The 18,524-nt window shown below is 42.1% G+C and overlaps 9 protein-coding genes across 9 annotated transcripts; 1 reads left to right on the top strand and 8 right to left on the bottom strand.

Moving 5' to 3' along the window:
- Positions 1-203: 203 nt before the first annotated feature.
- Positions 204-611, bottom strand: OCT59_015649 (uncharacterized protein; the record flags this gene model as incomplete). The annotated part of the gene is made up of 1 exon (XM_066140169.1): positions 204-611. The coding sequence occupies one exon, from the start codon at positions 609-611 to the stop codon at positions 204-206; it is 408 nt and encodes a 135-aa protein (XP_066002977.1).
- A 109-nt stretch (positions 612-720) lies between these two features.
- On the bottom strand, positions 721-1,191 carry OCT59_015648 (uncharacterized protein; the record flags this gene model as incomplete). Its single annotated transcript, XM_066140168.1, has 1 exon — positions 721-1,191. One exon carries the CDS (start codon positions 1,189-1,191, stop codon positions 721-723), a length of 471 nt encoding a protein of 156 aa, XP_066002976.1.
- An 82-nt stretch (positions 1,192-1,273) lies between these two features.
- On the bottom strand, positions 1,274-1,768 carry OCT59_015647 (uncharacterized protein; the record flags this gene model as incomplete). The annotated part of the gene is made up of 1 exon (XM_066140167.1): positions 1,274-1,768. One exon carries the CDS (start codon positions 1,766-1,768, stop codon positions 1,274-1,276), a length of 495 nt encoding a protein of 164 aa, XP_066002975.1.
- Positions 1,769-1,861: 93 nt separating this feature from the next.
- OCT59_015646 (uncharacterized protein) lies at positions 1,862-3,718 on the bottom strand (the record flags this gene model as incomplete). The annotated part of the gene is made up of 1 exon (XM_066140166.1): positions 1,862-3,718. The coding sequence occupies one exon, from the start codon at positions 3,716-3,718 to the stop codon at positions 1,862-1,864; it is 1,857 nt and encodes a 618-aa protein (XP_066002974.1).
- Positions 3,719-4,085: 367 nt separating this feature from the next.
- Positions 4,086-4,601, top strand: OCT59_015645 (uncharacterized protein; the record flags this gene model as incomplete). Its single annotated transcript, XM_066140165.1, has 1 exon — positions 4,086-4,601. The coding sequence occupies one exon, from the start codon at positions 4,086-4,088 to the stop codon at positions 4,599-4,601; it is 516 nt and encodes a 171-aa protein (XP_066002973.1).
- Positions 4,602-12,012: 7,411 nt separating this feature from the next.
- Positions 12,013-12,417, bottom strand: OCT59_015644 (uncharacterized protein; the record flags this gene model as incomplete). The annotated part of the gene is made up of 1 exon (XM_066140164.1): positions 12,013-12,417. The coding sequence occupies one exon, from the start codon at positions 12,415-12,417 to the stop codon at positions 12,013-12,015; it is 405 nt and encodes a 134-aa protein (XP_066002972.1).
- A 109-nt stretch (positions 12,418-12,526) lies between these two features.
- OCT59_015643 (uncharacterized protein) lies at positions 12,527-12,997 on the bottom strand (the record flags this gene model as incomplete). Its single annotated transcript, XM_066140163.1, has 1 exon — positions 12,527-12,997. One exon carries the CDS (start codon positions 12,995-12,997, stop codon positions 12,527-12,529), a length of 471 nt encoding a protein of 156 aa, XP_066002971.1.
- Positions 12,998-13,079: 82 nt separating this feature from the next.
- Positions 13,080-13,574, bottom strand: OCT59_015642 (uncharacterized protein; the record flags this gene model as incomplete). The annotated part of the gene is made up of 1 exon (XM_066140162.1): positions 13,080-13,574. The coding sequence occupies one exon, from the start codon at positions 13,572-13,574 to the stop codon at positions 13,080-13,082; it is 495 nt and encodes a 164-aa protein (XP_066002970.1).
- A 93-nt stretch (positions 13,575-13,667) lies between these two features.
- OCT59_015641 (uncharacterized protein) lies at positions 13,668-15,521 on the bottom strand (the record flags this gene model as incomplete). Its single annotated transcript, XM_066140161.1, has 1 exon — positions 13,668-15,521. One exon carries the CDS (start codon positions 15,519-15,521, stop codon positions 13,668-13,670), a length of 1,854 nt encoding a protein of 617 aa, XP_066002969.1.
- Positions 15,522-18,524: the final 3,003 nt, after the last annotated feature.

The raw sequence follows: 18,524 nt of genomic DNA, 5'->3' as shown, positions 1-18,524 counted from the left end.
CGTAGATCATTTCCTTTTTGGGCGATACCGTTCCACAAAAAATCGATTTTGGTAAAAATGCGTTTGGAATCTTGTGTAACATAAATTTCCTTTTTCGGTAATTCGGGATTACGCGGTAATGCCGGCCGGATCTAAAAAATATGACTCTGCAGGGTAATTCCTACGAAAGTCAAGTACAAAATGCTTACTCCTGTTGAGTCCATTCATACCACTCCCAGTCCCCAAGGATCGCCTCCCCATCTTTGTTCACTTAATGCATACTCTATGGTTTCCCTCTCTTGGGGGTTCACGACCATCCCATTCCTAAGCATTTTCTCCATAATATAAAGCTGATCCTCGGTAAGGCGGTTTATCCATCTTTTATAGAGGTCGTTTACATCTTCAAACGTTATCCAGTCAATTTTCCTCTTTATATAATGCTTTCCGAGAGCTCGGATTTCACAGTACACATCTCCGATCGTAGTGGCATAATTTTTCCACCTCTTATATGCCTCTCGATCATGAACTTCCTGCCACCACACTCTATCTACCTTACTCGCTGCAATAAGGTCAGTATCTGGGATCTTTGCGACAATGCGTTCGACTATTTCTACTGGTAATTGGTCCAACATGATGTTATGTTACTTATACTATAGCTATCTTCAATTACTGTATGCCTATTACACATGGATAAAAAATATAGACTAAATTCGTATAGAATCGTAGGACCACAGGAGCCGCTTATGCAAGAAGTTCTGTTAAGGTTTTCTCAGCCTCGTTTTTAGTAATAGCTCGCTTTTGGGGACCGGTTGATGAGTCCTTAGTCGCATTATAATACAATTCGAAGAGGGCCTCAAGCTTATCTAGGAGAGCTTGTTTATTCTTGTATGATTCGTGGATTTTTGCTATTTTAGCAGTATATGCCGCATTATCTGGGATAAGTTTTCTGGCCACGAACTTCACATATGATACAGGAGAATTTGCCGTCTGGATTCGCTTGATATACTTCACGTGGTCCTGGACGAGGTAACTGGTTTTGCTAAACCCAGATACTAATGCGACTACTATAGTATCTTTTAATGCGCGGATAATCTTGGGGACAGTTTCGTCAGTGATAACACTAGGCTGAATGCGCGATGCCTCGTAAATAACCTCCTCACTAGTGCTGTCAGTGCTGTTAACAATGCTTGCGAATTCGGTATATGTTGACATGATTCTTTGTACTTTGTAAAAAATATAAATCTTCAGTTACCTGTTTATTCGAATGAGAAAAAATAAATATGAAACTCGGGGTTTACACTTGGGATACTGCAAGGCAGTAAAAGCGTCGCTTGGCCTTTTGTATCAATGGAGAGCCTGGTCTATATAACCAGGGGATAGCGACTTTCTGGATGATCTTAGCCGCTTTATTGTTCCTTCTTTCTATATATCTCCTAAAGGCTTTCTGGATCATTTCAGCATGATGAGTATAATAGTCGAAATTAAAATGCTTCGAGCAACTATATAAATGTAGTCGTACCGCTTGATCCATGGAAGCATCGGCTCCCCATCCACGATCAATAAAAGATTTACAGTAGGTACAGTACCACCTATTTGGTAGTCGTGATACTATTCTCCTAATGTGCACAATATAAGCATATACAGCTTGACGAGACCTTGGATAAGGTAGCCGCCTATGAAAACCTATTCTACTACAAGTCTCATAATATTGCACAGCATTCTGAATGCGCTTAGCCCACGTGTAGAAACTTTCGTCGTCTTGTCTACCTAATCCGTCGGTGTTTTGCATTTGGGTATCTTGTAAGATTACATGTTCTATAGGTTTATTCAATTATGCTATCACGGTATGTCGGTAAAAAATAAACCTACCAGTTCTTAGCAATCATGTCCAGATAACCTTGTTCGCATTTTTCACATGGCAGTATCCCGCGGTTTCAAACTTGAAAGTCTTTAGAGTCGTATCTGCATTCTCTGAACAAGTGAAAAGCGCGGGGCTATCTGGCTGCTCTTCTAAAATAAATCCATCCGTATGGATACGTCGTACTTTATCCTTGTATGGTTGAATTGCCTCAGATGTGATTTTGCGACCACGTGCTAATAAGAATGGGGCGATCCTGGGATACTCACCTTTGAAGGGATTACCCGGGTTTGTGAACTGGAATCGCCACTGGTCAGATCCTACTGGTATGATAGAGTCGAGTGTATGGCCCTCTGGAAATGTAAACGGGTCTGTTTGATCTGTGGTGAGTGTCTTGTAATTACGCTTCCTCTGGCATAATGCTCCCCATAATGTGTTGAGGACTCGCTTTGCCACGCGGCCAGCTATGCCACCCTGGTTTTTAATTTTGAAGAGGAAGTGTACATACTCACCGAATATTACAGTTCCAGGGATTCTCGCTTCTCTATCATATATCAATGCATTTGGCTTCCCATCCTGTATTAACTGTATATTGAGACCAAGTTTTTTTGCTCGTTGTAAGTCGATGAATGTATAGATTCCCCTTTTATTCTGTCGGAAGAGAATATTATTCCCATTTACCCTAGCACAGAATAATCCATATAAGGCATAACCCCTGTGGTCAACAAAGTCATTAAGTGTCTGGAATTTATCCCGTCTGATTGGAAAGTTCGCGTTCGATTGTTGGATACTCGGGTATAAACTTGTTGCGTCGTACTGTCTTCCATAGCCCTTCCACTCGTTATCTGCCCAGATTAATCCGCCCATCATTGCATCACTTAACCACTCTGCTTCTATCGGGTCAAGAGAATCATTGGCTGGAATCCCTACACTTACTAATCGTTCAAATAACCAGAGAGCCGTTCTTTTGTAAGACCAGTTATGGTATGATAAGTCGATTCCTAAACCGAACTTCTTTGTCTCCTGTAGAAAGGAATTCCGCTCCTCGTGAATTCTCTGATATGCTTCTTCGAGAGTTTCATATACCCCAGTCTTACGGTTTTTCTCGACGGGGATGAAAGAACTCTTGGAATTCTTAGTTTTTTGAAACTGCCCAATTGTGCAAGACTTAACCGTTTTGCCGTTGTATATTGTGACTACATTATTGGTCCCATCTTCATGGTATACAATGGGTAAATTACGCTTTCTATCTATTTTACTGGGGTGGAGTCTTCCGGGATTTAACGCGAGGGAGTAATGGCCTTCTGATAGGATGAGTGTTACACATCTATCGGACTTACTCTTAGAGATTCGGGTAATGTCCCCCACAATATTAATTGCGAGACTTCCTGCGAGTTGTTCAACCTTGTCCATGCATGAAACTGGGATGGGAGCATCGCGATTGAGACCTAATGCCTTTTTGATATACTCAGGCTTTTCGATTGACTTTGGCATTTTAGAGAATGTGCCGTAGATATTTTTCAGGCATTCATACAGGCAATCATTTAGCTCTCCGTTGCAACCTCCTGCAACCGGTGGGGCATCTCTCACATAAATTATGAATCGTTCAAAATAATCAGGGTCTGCGTCATCCGGTAGTTGTGCTTCGTCGTAGTGGTCCAAGAGTGAGAAAAGGCTAGCTGGTTGGTTTCCTGATGTCCATCCACCGGGTTTCCAGTTTTCATAGGGGAGCAGGATCTGAAATTTATGTGTCGGAGTCGTCGGGCTGGTAGTGTGTCTCGCTACGCTCAACCCACCTCGGCCTCGCGGCCTCGCAGTACCTACATCTCCCCTCCGTGGGGTAGGGAATCCCCTATATCTGTCACCATCTGTCATTAACATCTGTCATATAATAATATACTAAAAAAGAATGAAATAAGGGAAAAGAGAGGAAAATACGATAGAATCAGAGGGGTATGACAGATATGACGGATATGACAGATGTTTCAGAAAAATCGGGAGAGGATACTCCCAGAAAAAAGTTTTGATTTTACCCCCCAGATCTGTCATTCTGTCATAGATCTGTCATATGATCAGGATTCAGTCTATTCATCTGTCGGAAGCAGTGAGATAGCAAACCGAGTAAACAGGTAGGTTAATAGCCCCTAGAAGGTCTGTAAAGCCACAGAGAGATAACCGGGTAGAAGCGCGGATCTTTGGAAAAAATATATTCGGCAATTGAAGATTAGGTAACTATAAGTAACATACAATGATAAACTTACACGCCGCCACTTCTCTTGCCGAAGATCTTGGTCTCGATCTTGTAGACATCTATGGAATCCGTAAATGGATCCAAATGCAGGCTTCGCCTTTCAACGACCCGGACATAGTAAGAGAGATGGTCAGAAACCTTCCGATCAAAGAATTCGGAAAACATCTCAAGATAAACAGACTCTGGTACAACGGTTGTAAAGCCGAGTTGTGGAAGCGATATAAAGAAGCTGAGGAGGTATACAAACAGGCAGTAGACTACTACAGGGAGGCCATTGGCAATTTCAATGAAGCCGATCAGAAAAAATACACTAGGTTTGCAGGAATGGTGGCAGTAGAAAGAGCTCTTCTCAGATGTGGCTTTATAACGCAAGAGTCCGACTGGGAGAAATGGACTCAAATAACGTACAACATCCAATTGCTTAAGGAAGGCCGCACTCTTGATGATTCGGACGATGAATCAGATGATGGAGAGGTATCTCTCGATGACTCGGATGATGAGGAATACTTTTAGAAGGCGGTACTAATCTGTCTTTCTCTTTTTTGCTTCCTTAAGGCATTTATCAATACACTGTTTACACGCGTCATCAGACTCTAAAATTTTTTGCCCAAGTTTTTTACATTGCCTATTATACGCCGTCTGATGTCTTTTAGCCGCGGTTTCTTTTTTCTTCTCCTTGGTTTTCTTTTTGATAACCCAGTCTATCCCAGTAAAAGTATTCTTATGCATCCCACAAACTACACAGTCACCATGTAAACGATAGCGGCCATTTGTGGTCATATCTTGTATTTCACTAGCAGTCTCGGTTTCCTTCTTACACTTTAGGCAGTAAAATCGTGTCATCTTAAGATTTGAAGTCCGAAATCTTTCCTTTAATTTGTCGTAATATGTCGCATTTAGAGAATTATTACAAATACTACAATCTCTCCGGAGTACCGGCACGAATTCTAAAAGGTGAGGAGCACTACAACCTATATAAAAAGCCCCTAAAGGAGAAGTCATCAGAGCGTCCACAAGTAGTTGTATGGAAACCAAATGCAACACATCAGGCAGATCTTGCAGAGATGCCAGTCGACCCCAAAGGATTCCACTATTTCCTCGTAGTGGTGGAAGTCGCGGGTAAACAAGTCGATGCAGAACCCCTAAAGGATAAAACTGCAAATAGGGTTCTAAACGGGTTTGTCAAAATCTACAGAAGAAATCGTATTAAGCCACCAACACACAGACTGGAGACAGATTCCGGATCAGAATTCACTAACGACCAGGTACGTGATTTTTTCCTGAACAGCCTAGGGGTAATGATGAGGTTCGGCGAACCAGGAAGACACAAACAGCAATCATACGCTGAACGAGCCATCCAAGCAATCCAGGAACCTCTCCTAAAACGAATGGTGGCACAGGAGTTGAAGACCGGGGTGACATCCGTGGAATGGTCAGAAGATTTCCGTGATGTAGTTAATAAAATAGATGAAATCTGGCAGAGAAATCCCCCAGACATTCCGACAGGGTCACCCAAAGTGTCAAAAAAGACAGAACTTCTCTCTGAAGGAACACATGTCCGAGTCAAGTTAGACGAACCTATTTCAGTACTCGGGAATAAACTCCATGGAAAATTTCGTACAGGTGACATAAGATGGAATCCCAATATCCGTGTCATCAAAAAAATGATCCTCTCACCCGAACAGCCTCCTACGTATCTTCTTGATGGACCACACGGGCGTCTAGGTGTATCCAGATGTGCGTACACCCGAAAAGAGTTGCAGATTGTTCCAGAAAATGAACATCCCCCACCTGACTCCGTGATAAGAGGGCAACCCGAAAGATTTGTACCTGAGCGGATACTCCGGCATCGCATCAGGAAGGGTCAAGACCAGTATCTAGTCAAGTGGGAACGATACCCAGATACCGAAGCCACTTGGGAACCCGCTGACCGGTTGGAGGAGGATGTCCCTGCCTTAATCCGCAAATTTTGGGAATAAAAAATAAATATTCCCTATTTTTTGTCTCCTCGATTCACATCAGAAACTATCGGGATAAAAACATTCTTCTCATTACAAGTAAGGGCGATATGTTCACGTGATTCATGGACATCATAATTGTAACGTTTCAGACACGTCCGGCTCAATCCAATCTCCCTATGCTTGTAATCGCTTAAAACCGCGAGATTCTCAGTGATTACACAATCAGGGGTTAGTTTGATTGACACACCTTTTACCATGCCGAATGTCCTACCAGAACCCGGAGCGCCAGATATGTTATGTGTAATACTCTTGTCGATATCCAACCCTAATTCTTCAGCGGCTTCCCTCTGAATAAAAGACGCGTTAGCACAAGTGTCTGCTAAACACTGAATTGCTATCCCATTGACCTTCCCATCCAGCGCTAAAAGATCTTTAGTATTCTCCAAACGAGCTATGTCAATATCCATCGGGTCATCTTCCCTGATATCCTCTTCTTGTTTTTCCTCAACTAGGTCTTCCGGAATCTCCGTACTTTTACGAGCAGACTTTAATTCTTCCCGAAGAATCTCGCGGAGTAATTTTCTAAAATCTGCAGACCTTAATAAACTTAATGAATCATTTTTGGTGACGGCTTTTATAAGTGTGGGCTTACTACTAGTAACCTTCACAGGAATCTTAATAGGAGTCATTTTAACTGATTTTTTTGGAACAGATTTAAGAAGTTTCGAGATACTTACACCCTTATCCGAGTTTACTTTTTTTTTGTACTTCGAACCGCACAAATCCGAAAACCACCTTCCTCATCGGGAACAATTTTCAAGTCATCAAAACTCGCGGTATTAGTATCAATATCCATAGCATCATCATTAAGATCGAGGTTTCTCATTGCTCGGGCTAATTCCAGATCATCGCGTCTATCTTTAGCCTTCTGAAGTCTCTTTGGAAATCTTTTAGACGTCTCATATCCCATAATAAGATCAATAACATGTTGATCATCCTCACTAGTCCACTCAGGAGCATCAGGGTCACCAGGGTCATCACCAAAATCATGATCTACATAACCATCATCCCAATCAGGATCCCTGATGATCCTGAACAACGCGTGGCCGTGGCTTTGGCCGAACAGGTTTAATCTGTTGTCTATAGACCGGTGGTTTACGAACTGGCTTAGATGCTTGTAATTGTTTAAATTGTGCCTGGAAATTCTTGGTAAGTTCCTCGGCCTGCGCCTTGAGCAATTCTTGTAATCGTTCTTGAGTAATAACGTCTGTCGACCTTTGTATTACAGCACCTTCGTGTGGAGTCACGGGATGAGTATAGCCAGCCAATTCCTCTTTTTTAGCCTTTTCAATACCCTGGCGCCTTTGTAATCCATAGAACATTTCACCCTTTCGTCGCTCAAGATCACTCAATCTATCGATTAATATATTAAGAGGCGCCGCCCCGATTCTGGAAGCTTCAATAACGTTTTCCGGCAAAAGTCCTCTATAGAACTGGTCAGTAACCATAATTCGATTATATCCTACAATATCCCCAGCCCTCTCAACTCGCTTATAGTAAGATCGAACAGGTTCACCTTGTTCCTGGTAAAGATTACTAAATCGTATCTGAAGTCTTTCTTCCACGACGGTTGGAAAATTTGTACGCATATGCATAAATGCTTAATCCAGGAGAATCCCCTGTAAGACTATTGGTTGATTCTGGACAGCAGCATTAAATGGACCTCCATGATTTCCCAACCCATTAACGGGTTGATGAGTAGGACGTCCGCCCGCACGCCTCCACTGCTCTTCAACTTTAAAATTCGATCTAATGATATCAGCGCGTGATGGGAAAAATGCCTCTCCAACGGTTCTCGCCGCATTACCTGCAACCCTTGAATATACATCAGCATCAGACCCGGGTAAGTAAGTACCAACATGTAATCCATTAGCAACCTCAGGAACAGCTAAAGCTCTGAACGCTCGGCGAGTAGCACCGGCTCCACCATTTGCAGTAGCCACTAACCGAATATTCGAGAGTTCCCAATTTTTTCCAGTAAGTTCTGCATCAAACCACCTCGCCGCTTCATCTCTCATACAGCTACGAAGAACCCCCATCGCTCGCACCCGACCAGGAGGCGCACCGGCATCGTCCAATGGATCAATACCAACGGTATTAATATACCCTAAAAAGTTATCAATAAAAAGATTAAGATCTTCATCTTCCCGACCATGAAATATGGGGGCAGCTATACCAACGGCAGCCATATCGTATTTTGTGGATGGTTGAGAGGAGGTGGAGGAAGGTTCAATTGTCTGATCCGAAACCATTGTACTTGGATACGCAGAGCGGCTATTTGTTGGAAAAGTCGATTCCTAAGACGTCCCAATGTCCGAATTCCAAAAAGAACCCGATTATTGGCATATACAAGCCGATTTCGTGCCACATCACGCTCGCCTATAGCTCTATTACGTTCACCTATAGCTCTATTACGTTCTCCTCTCATAAGATTATATTGCTGCTGAAGACGACGATTAGTCGTCCGCATACCACCAAACTCACGTTCCAATTCAGCCAAATTAGCTTCTAAACTAGTAATAGTATCTTGTACGTTATTTAGCTCATCTTGTGTAAGACCTAACAAACCCGTTTGAACTCGAGTTCATCTTGTAATTCATCACGTTCTTTTCGAGATCGATCGCGTTCCGCTTTTAATATATCGCGTTCTTCGTATGTTTCTCTACAGCGATGAATTAATAAATTAAGAGCATGTTTAAGACGATGGTTTGCATTTTGTACATCTCGATTAACAACCATGCGATCACTGACAGTTAAAAAATCTGTTAGATCCTTAATTACCGCAACTAATGGTATATTATTCATATCACGCAAATCCCTAGGAGGCGGTCCAGTAGGCTCTGAAGGAGTATAAATTGCAATTGGTGTCGACATCGTATTTAAACTAAGATAGAATAAAATTCAAATGGATCTTTATGTATACAATTTGGACGAGTACACGACCGACTCGAGACAGGGTAATGAGTTTGCCCCATCATGGCCTTTCCGTCTTGCCGTAGCAGGAAGTTCTGACTCGGGTAAGACAACTATGATTATTAATTTGTTAATGGGAGACAAGAAGGCAAAGGAGGATGGCGAAAGGTACATATTATGTGATGCGGTAATTCTAGTTGGCAGATACCTCGATGAACCGAAGTGGGCAGTCGTACGTGATTTTTTCAAAGAAGAAGAAATTCCGTTTACCGCAGTATCCCATAGTGAGATTCCAAATGTTAAGGACTTCAACTCCACCCAGGCTACTGTGGTAATCTTCGAGGATTTGATGGATGCGCCTAAAAAAACCCAGGATCTCATCACTGGATTTTTTACACACGGGCGTCACAAAAATATCTCGTGTATCTATGTGGCCCAAAGATTCTTTACCATTCCCAAGGCTATTCGTGAAAATGTGAATTATATTTCCCTACATGGAGGTCACGGAAGTTTGACCGATACTAAGAGGATCATCCGCCAGTATACAGGAGAATCGGAGTCACTAGCTCCAGTAATCGATGACCTTACTCTGCAACGCGAATTTATAGTATTTGATCTTAGAAGATCCAAGAGCGATCCGTTATCCATTCGGGTTAGATGGGATACTAGTCTCAGTTCGATCACTGATCAATCTCAGTTCGATCCTAGTTCAAACTCAGTTCAATCCCCGTTCGATCCGAGTTTGAACCCAGTTCGATCAAAGTTTAGTCCTTATGGCCAGAAAGCCGTAGCTGAAGCAAAAAAGTCCTCCCAGCTAATCGAGTTTGCTCGGGAATATCCATCGCCTAAAGAGAGAAAACACCTTCTCGTATCTGGTGTTATAGCTAAGAACGCAGATACCTGGATTAAGTACGTCTTTCGGGAAGCCTACGGACTATCTGGTAAAACCCTGGGATCAGACTTCCAAAAATTCTTAGCAAAAGTACGGGATAGGACCGCGAAGACTGAAATTCCAAAATCTGAGACCGTAAAGGAGTTATTCTCCCGATATGAAGTCCTGAAGTCTAGTCACCCTTTGGATAATAAAAAATTAATAGAAGGCATCGGGGTCCTTTTACAGATCTTTTCTAAGGGTCATATGGACCGTCGAGCATTACGAGTAGGGATCAATAGTATTTTGTAAGAATCTGGTTGCTTTAGCAACCCATCTCGCGAAGTTTTTCCGCAGAAGCCCTAAGAATCATGGCACTTTTTTTACGTCCTTCGAAGTCAATCCGTAGCATCCTAGCTTTTAATCCAATAGCTCCTAAGGCTCGAGAAGCAAAGTTCTTAGTCATCGGATTTCTTACATGATTTACATAGTTCTCATAGAATGTAGTAAAGGGTTCATCAATACCATCCGGATATGTATTCCGTAAGAACTGATATAAGGCAATTTCCCCACTGTCACATCCAATGGCTATAAGCTGTTCAAGAAGCCACTTCCTAGTATCCTCGTATGAATCTCCGTCCATAATTTTCATATCTAGTCTTTGTGTGAATAATTGCGTAAAATCCGCATTACTTGCCCGACGGATAATCTGGACCAACTTATCCCTGGCAAGTCCCAAGGCTTGTAAAGGTTCACTCTCGTCACCAATCTTCTTTATAATCTGTCTATACAACACGCTGGATAATCCTCTATATGCCGCTTTTGCAGAGAATACTCCACAGTTCTGACACTGGTTTATTACGATTGATGTTGACATGGCTATCTTTCTTTGATTATTCGCTCACTTAGTATCCTTCACAATCTTTTTTATATATTGTTATCTTTAAATACCTGTCATTTGTATAAAAAAAAAATAACTGGCATTAAGGGATCAACCGTTGGAAAGACCGGAAGACCAGAGGACCGGAGGACTCACCATTAGGAAGCGCAGTCCTTGCACAACTTGTCCGTTAAGTCACTTGGGCTTACAGGCATGAGACATTCCCTACACAACTCAATATTAAGCTCTGCAAGTCTCGGGGCATAGTCCTCCAAAGTTCGTGGATGACCGGAAGGACCGGAGGAAGGTGTCCCGTTAGTCGTATTCTGCTGTAAGATAAAATCATCATATTCATCTTGGTCAGCTTGAATAGCGGCTCTGATTTGTTGTATATTATTGAAAGTTAACCGCTGGCCATCAAGATTTTCCTCATTATAGCGTGTTTCATTGATGATTTCATCTATAAGCTCCTCCTCTTCAGAATGAACAAGGTAGTAGTCCTCAACTACCTCGTAGTCACTCTCAACCAGTCTATGATACGTTCTAGTACCGTGTTGAATATAGCGTCCTGTATCTGTATTTAAATATACAGGTTGTTCCTGGGGTGGAGGCGGTACGGTTTGTCTACGGACAAGCCTTCCATCGATATAATCATGGGATTCCATAACTATTCGATTAAAGGTATCTCCACCAACACGGATTGGACGTCCGGTTATAGGATTAGTTATATAAGGGTATGACATGTCTTTTTTCTGTACGTGTCTACATACCTAATTGTTATCTTCAATTTACAATAACCAAGTGACATCGTCATCAGTCCTTGTCAAAAAATGCGAGGATGCCTGATGATGAGGTTACATGGTCATCAGTCCTTGTCGCAAAACACGAGGATACCTGATGAATAAGTTATTGGATTATTGGCCTAAAAAGCATTCATGGAAAAACTATGGATTATATTACAGAAAATGTGAACGGAGTTCATGTCACGTGATACCCTGAACAAATGTGTAGAGTGTCACGTGATTTCATGCGGTACGTAGATCATTTCCTTTTTGGGCGATACCCGTTCCACAAAAAATCGATTTTGGTAAAAATGCGTTTGGAACCTTGTGTAACATAAATTTCCTTTTTCGGTAATTCGGGATTACGCGGTAATGCCGGCCGGATCTAAAAAATATGACTCTGCAGGGTAATTCCTACGAAAGTCAAGTACAAAATGCTTACTCCTGTTGAGTCCATTTATACCACTCCCAGTCCCCAAGGATCGCCTCCCCATCTTTGTTCACTTAATGCATACTCTATGGTTTCCCTCTCTTGGGGGTCCACGACCATCCCATTCCTAAGCATTTTCTCCATAATATAAAGCTGATCCTCGGTGAGGCGGTTTATCCATCTTTTATAGAGGTCGTTTACATCTTCAAACGTTATCCAGTCAATTTCCCTCTTTATATAATGCTTTCCGAGAGCTCGGATTTCACAGTACACATCCCCGATCGTAGTGGCATAATTTTTCCACCTCTTATATGCCTCTCGACGAACTTCCTGCCACCACACTCTATCTACCTTACTCGCTGCAATAAGGTCAGTATCCAAGATCTTTGCGACAATGCGTTCGACTATTTCTACTGGTAATCGGTCCAACATGATGTTATGTTACTTATACTATAGCCATCTTCAATTACTGTATGCCTATTACACATGGATAAAAAATATAGACTAAATTCGTACAGGATCGTAGGACCACAGGAGCCGCTTATGCAAGAAGTTCTGTTAAGGTTTTCTCAGCCTCGTTTTTAGTAATAGCTCGCTTTGGGGGACCGGTTGATGAGTCCTTAGTCGCATTATAATACAATTCGAAGAGGGCCTCAAGCTTATCTAGGAGAGCTTGTTTATTCTTGTATGATTCGCGGATTTTTGCTATTTTAGCAGTATATGCCGCATTATCTGGGAAGAGTTTTCTGGCCACGAACTTCACATATGATACAGGAGAATTTGCCGTTTGGATTCGCTTGATATACTTCACGTGGTCCTGGACGAGGTAACTGGTTTTGCTAAACCCAGATACTAATGCGACTACTATAGTATCTTTTAATGCGCGGATAATCTTGGGGACAGTTTCGTCAGAGACAACATTAGGCTGAATGCGCGATGCCTCGTAAATAACCTCCTCACTAGTGCTGTCAGTGCTGTTAACAATGCTTGCGAATTCGGTATATGTTGACATGATTCTTTGTACTTTGTAAAAAATATAAATCTTCAGTTACCTGTTCATTCGAATGAGAAAAAATAAATATGAACCTCAGGGTTTACACTTGGGATACTGCAAGACAGTAGAAGCGTCGCTCGGCCTTTTGCATCAATGGAGAGCCTGGTCTATATAACCAGGGGATAGCGACTTTCTGGATTATCCTAGCCGCTTTATTGTTCCTTCTTTCTATATATCTCCTAAAGGCATTCTGGATCATTTCAGCATGATGAGTATAATAGTCGAAATTAAAATGCTTTGGGCAACTATATAAATGTAGTCGCACCGCTTGATCCATGAAAGCGTCAGCTCCCCATCCGCGATCAATAAAAGATTTACAGTAGGTACAGTACCACCTATTTGGTAGTCGTGATACTATTCTCCTAATGTGCACAATATAAGCATATACAGCTTGACGAGACCTTGGATAAGGTAGCCGCCTATGAAAACCTATTCTACTACAAGTCTCATAATATTGCACAGCATTCTGAATGCGCTTAGCCCACGCGTGGAAACTTTCGTCGTCTTGTCTACCTAATCCGTCAGTGTTTTGCATTTGGGTATCTCGTAAGATTACATATCCCATAGGTTTATTCAATTATGCCATCACGATATGTCAGTAAAAAATATACATACCGGTCCCTAGCAATCATGTCCAGATAACCTTGTTCGCATTTTTCACATGGCAGTATCCCGCGGTTTCAAACTTGAAAGTCTTTAGAGTCGTATCTGCATTCTCTGAACAAGTGAAAAGCGCGGGGCTATCTGGCTGTTCTTCTAAAATAAATCCGTCTGTATGGATACGTCGTACTTTATCCTTGTATGGTTGAATTGCCTCAGATGTGATTTTGCGTCCACGTGCTAATAAGAATGGGGCGATCCTGGGATACTCACCTTTGAAGGGATTACCCGGGTTTGTAAACTGGAATCGCCACTGGTCAGATCCTACTGGTATGATAGAGTCGAGTGTATGGCCCTCTGGAAATGTAAATGGGTCTGTTTGATCTGCGGTGAGTGTCTTGTAATTACGCTTCCTCTGGCATAATGCTCCCCATAATGTGTTGAGGACTCGCTTTGCCACGCGGCCAGCTATGCCACCCTGGTTTTTAATTTTGAAGAGGAAGTGTACATACTCACCGAATATTACAGTTCCAGGGATTCTCGCTTCTCTATCATATATCAATGCATTTGGCTTCCCATCCTGTATTAACTGTATATTGAGACCAAGTTTTTTTGCTCGTTGTAAGTCGATGAATGTATAGATTCCCCTTTTATTCTGTCGGAAGAGAATATTATTCCCACTTATTTTGGCACGGAATAATCCATACAAGGCATAACCCCTGTGGTCGACAAAGTCATTAAGTGTCTGGAATTTACCCCGTCTGATTGGAAAGTTCACGTTTGATTGTTGGATACTCGGGTATAAACTTGTTGCGTCATACTGTCTTCCATAGCCCTTCCACTCGTTATCTGCCCAGATTAATCCTCCCATCATTGCATCACTTAACCACTCCGCTTCTATCGGGTCAAGAGGATCATTGGCTGGAATTCCTACACTTAATCGTTCGAATAACCAGAGAGCCGTTCTTTTGTAAGACCAGTTATGGTATGATAAGTCGATTCCTAAACCGAACTTCTTTGTCTCCTGTAGAAAGGAATTCCGCTCCTCGTGGATTCTCTGATATGCTTCTTCAAGAGTTTCATATACTCCAGTCTTACGGTTTTTCTCGACGGAGATGAAAGAACTTTTGGAATTCTTAGTTTTTTGAAACTGCGCAATTGTGCAAGACTTAACTGTTTTGCCGTTGTATATTGTGACTACATTATTGGTCCCATCTTCATGGTATACAATGGGTAAATTACGCTTTTTATCTATTTTACTGGGGTGGAGTCTTCCAGGATTTAACGTGAGGGAGTAATGGCCTTCTGATAGGATGAGAGTCGCACGTCTATCGGACTTACTCTTAGAGATTCGGGTAATGTCCCCCACAATATTAATTGCGAGACTTCCTGCGAGTTGTTCAACCTTGTCCATGCATGAAACTGGGATGGGAGCATCGCGATTGAGACCTAATGCCTTTTTGATATATTCGGGCTTTTCGATTGACTTTGGCATTTTAGAGAATGTGCCGTAGATATTTTTCAGGCATTCATACAGGCAATCATTTAGCTCCCCGTTGCAACCTCCTGCAACCGGTGGGGCATCTCTCACATAAATTATGAATCGTTCAAAATAATCAGGGTCTGCGTCATCCGGTAGTTGTGCTTCATCGTAGTGATCCAAGAGTGAGAAAAGGCTAGCTGGTTGGTTTCCTGATGTCCATCCACCGGGTTTCCAGTTTTCATAGGGGAGCAGGATCTGAAATTTATGTGTCGGATACCGGGATTGGAGTCGCTGTCCAAGTTTTGCTATTGCTCCTCTGGAAAATCTTGCGCCTGAATACTGTAATTCTTTGATATCCGGTCTTGTAGGTAAAGCACGGACAATCTCTGAATAAACCATTTGATGTATTTATGAATTGTGTTCAGTTGTAATATAGGTTTTTTATACAAAAAATATAAGATAACTAAGAAGTGCCTATCTTATTAAAAGGAGTCAATCTTGCTGCATACACGATCAAGATCCTCTTCATCCCAGTCATCGATGAGTCCATTGGCGGCTTCCCATTCACGTTCCATATCAGTTTTTGGACGTTCCTCGGGGATCTCTCGCGCTTTACCCTTATCTGCCCTCATAGTTTCATAACCAGAGGGGTGGAAATAATCTCGGCATCACGATTATCCTTGTATATTCTTATTAAATCTGCGAGTTCTTTACGGCTAGGTATTTTAGGTAAGTATCCATTATATTCGATCCAGTCCTTGAAGCGGTCTACTACCTCCATAAGGTAGTACTGGTACTCGTCCTCAATACGCGTTGTGGGACATTCCTCTATTTCAAACGCGAGTATTTCCCAGTCATATTCGTCTGACGCGTCTTGGTACTTGGCCCATAATTCCTTACCTGTATTGTAGAGATCATTGAAGACCTGGTCCTTTAAATTTTTAACCCATGGTTTGCGATCCCATCGGTGTCTTTCTTGCCAAGCCCAGTGCGCTCGAGTGCCTTCCTTTGGTTCAGGATCCCGGTCAACTTCTGGTTCTGTGTCGGGTTCTGGGATAAATTGCTCTTCAGAAGCCGGTTCTGGGTCAGGCTTAGTGACAGATGCAGAAGATTCTGCGGGATACTCGGGTTGTTGTTCAGCAGCTGGGTTCACAGTTGTAAAATCTGAGTCTGATAATAAGTCGTCTAAGACGTCGTAGTTATCTGGCTCAGGGGCAGACGGTTTTTCAGGAACTGGGTTTGCAGTTGTAGAATCCGAGTCTGATAACAAGTCATCTAAGACGTCGTAGTCATCTAGCTTGGGGGCAGACGGTTTTTCTTCCCTTAACTCTTGTAAACGTTCTTTTAAGTGGTCAGACTTGGGTGGAAACGGTGGAGGAGTTTTGCGAATTACAGGTGCGGGTTTTTCTTCAACGGGTTCGGGTTTTTCCTCTGTGGGTTCGGGTTTTTTCTCAGCGGATTTTTCCTCAGCGGGTTCGGATTTTTCTTGTACGTCTTGTGAATTGTTAGCTGGATTATATATATTTGCCAAGAACTTATCCAAGGCATTGGGGTCTGATGCGGGTTTCTTAGAAGTCTCTATATCAATTCCTTCTATATCTATCTCGTCTGTTTCGTGGATCCAGTTTTTGCCGAGGTATTTATTGTAAAGATCCTCCCTGGATATGCTATATACTCGGGTTAACTTTTTATTTATATAAGTCCGATTACTATTTATACTCAACTCATTTGATAGGATTCTAGAAGCGTTTATCTTTGATAAGGGTGTAATGCCACGAGTTTCGCAATATGAAGTATATACCCTATAAAATTCTTGAACAGGTAGGTCGGTCATATAATTTTTCACTATGAGGTATGTGTCCTTTATAAATTGGAATAGCGGTGGAAGAGTTGAGATGATATGTTCCTGTTTGGATGTTGTCATGGGTGGCGGATTTCCATTGAAGTCTGAGTAAGTATTCGCAATGGCTCTCAAATAAGCATAGAATGCCTCACTGGCGCCTGGGTATTTCATAGCGTCACCGAGTTTTTTGAAGTAGTTGAGGTCTCCCTTGCGGGATGGTGACACATCCAAGAACACTGTGCGCCTATCATCATTATCCACTCTGAGAGCATTTTCGTTGGTTAGGACGATAGTAGACATAAAGTTTTTATAATGTGTTGGTGTCTTGTATTTTTCATGGATTTCCATTATGTCACTCGTTACCTTATCCTTTAAAGAGCGATACAGATTATTCCACTGGCTTTTTTCCGTGGGCATTTCCTCGAGAAGAAGAAGAATCTTACCCTGTAATTGCCCATTGAAACTTCCACGAATCGTCTGAGGATCGCTGGTCTTATAAACGAGTTGAGTGCCTAGGACGCTGCGCTGAATGAAATCTGTTATAATGCCTTTGCCCCAACCCTGTCCAGATTTCAGGTAAAGGATCGAGTACATCTTCCTTCCAGCAGATACACCGGCCAACCACTTGATGATATACTCAGTGAGATTCCAATCACCCGAACACCAGATATCCTGAATGTGAGAGAAGATAAATTTAACCGCGAGGTGAATTGTAGACTCAAAGGTGGATATCGGACGCAAGACGTGGAGGAATCCGGGAAGATATTTAGATAGAGTTGGCCGGTTAAGGATCTGAAGATTCGCTGTTTATGGGGATCACAGGTTGCATTACATACATCGGTATTCTCGACCATAAACCATTTGTAGATGTTGAACTCGGTCTTTTGAGAGGGTCCTTGTTCAGGTTGTGTGTAGAATACCTTCATAATTGGACGGATAAGTTTACCAATATTTTTGTCAATAACGTGTTTCAAACTTTTACTATCCGGGTCCCACCAGAAAACCCCATGAGGATCTGCACAGGGAATGAAATAACTGCAAAGATACCTCTTGGCTTGATCGAGGTCACTCATACTCTTTGCAGCGACAATAAGCCGTTTAAGCTCATTGATACTAAAGGCTTTCGTTTGTTCACCGAATTTGGGGATAACTTGAGCTTGAGTGGTCATTTTTTCGTTCTATTAAATCGAGTACTAATTTATAGTTACCTAATCTTCAATTGCCGAATATATTTTTTCCAAAGATCCGCGCTTCTACCCGGTTATCTCTCTGTGGCTTTACAGACCTTTTAGGGGCTATTAACCTACCTGTTTACTCGGTTTGCTATCTCACTGCTTCCGACAGATGAATAGACTGAATCCTGATCATATGACAGATCTATGACAGAATGACAGATCTGGGGGGGTAAAATCAAAACTTTTTTCTGGGAGTATCCTCTCCCGATTTTTCTGAAACATCTGTCATATCCGTCATATCTGTCATACCCCTCTGATTCTATCGTATTTTCCTCTCTTTTCCCTTATTTCATTCTTTTTTAGTATATTATTATATGACAGATG

Source organism: Rhizophagus irregularis, chromosome 23, assembly GCF_026210795.1.
Source record: "Rhizophagus irregularis chromosome 23, complete sequence".
Taxonomy (NCBI): domain Eukaryota; kingdom Fungi; phylum Glomeromycota; class Glomeromycetes; order Glomerales; family Glomeraceae; genus Rhizophagus; species Rhizophagus irregularis.
The sequence above is the reverse complement of the archived record's forward strand: the minus strand, read 5'-3'. Positions and strand labels throughout refer to the sequence as shown.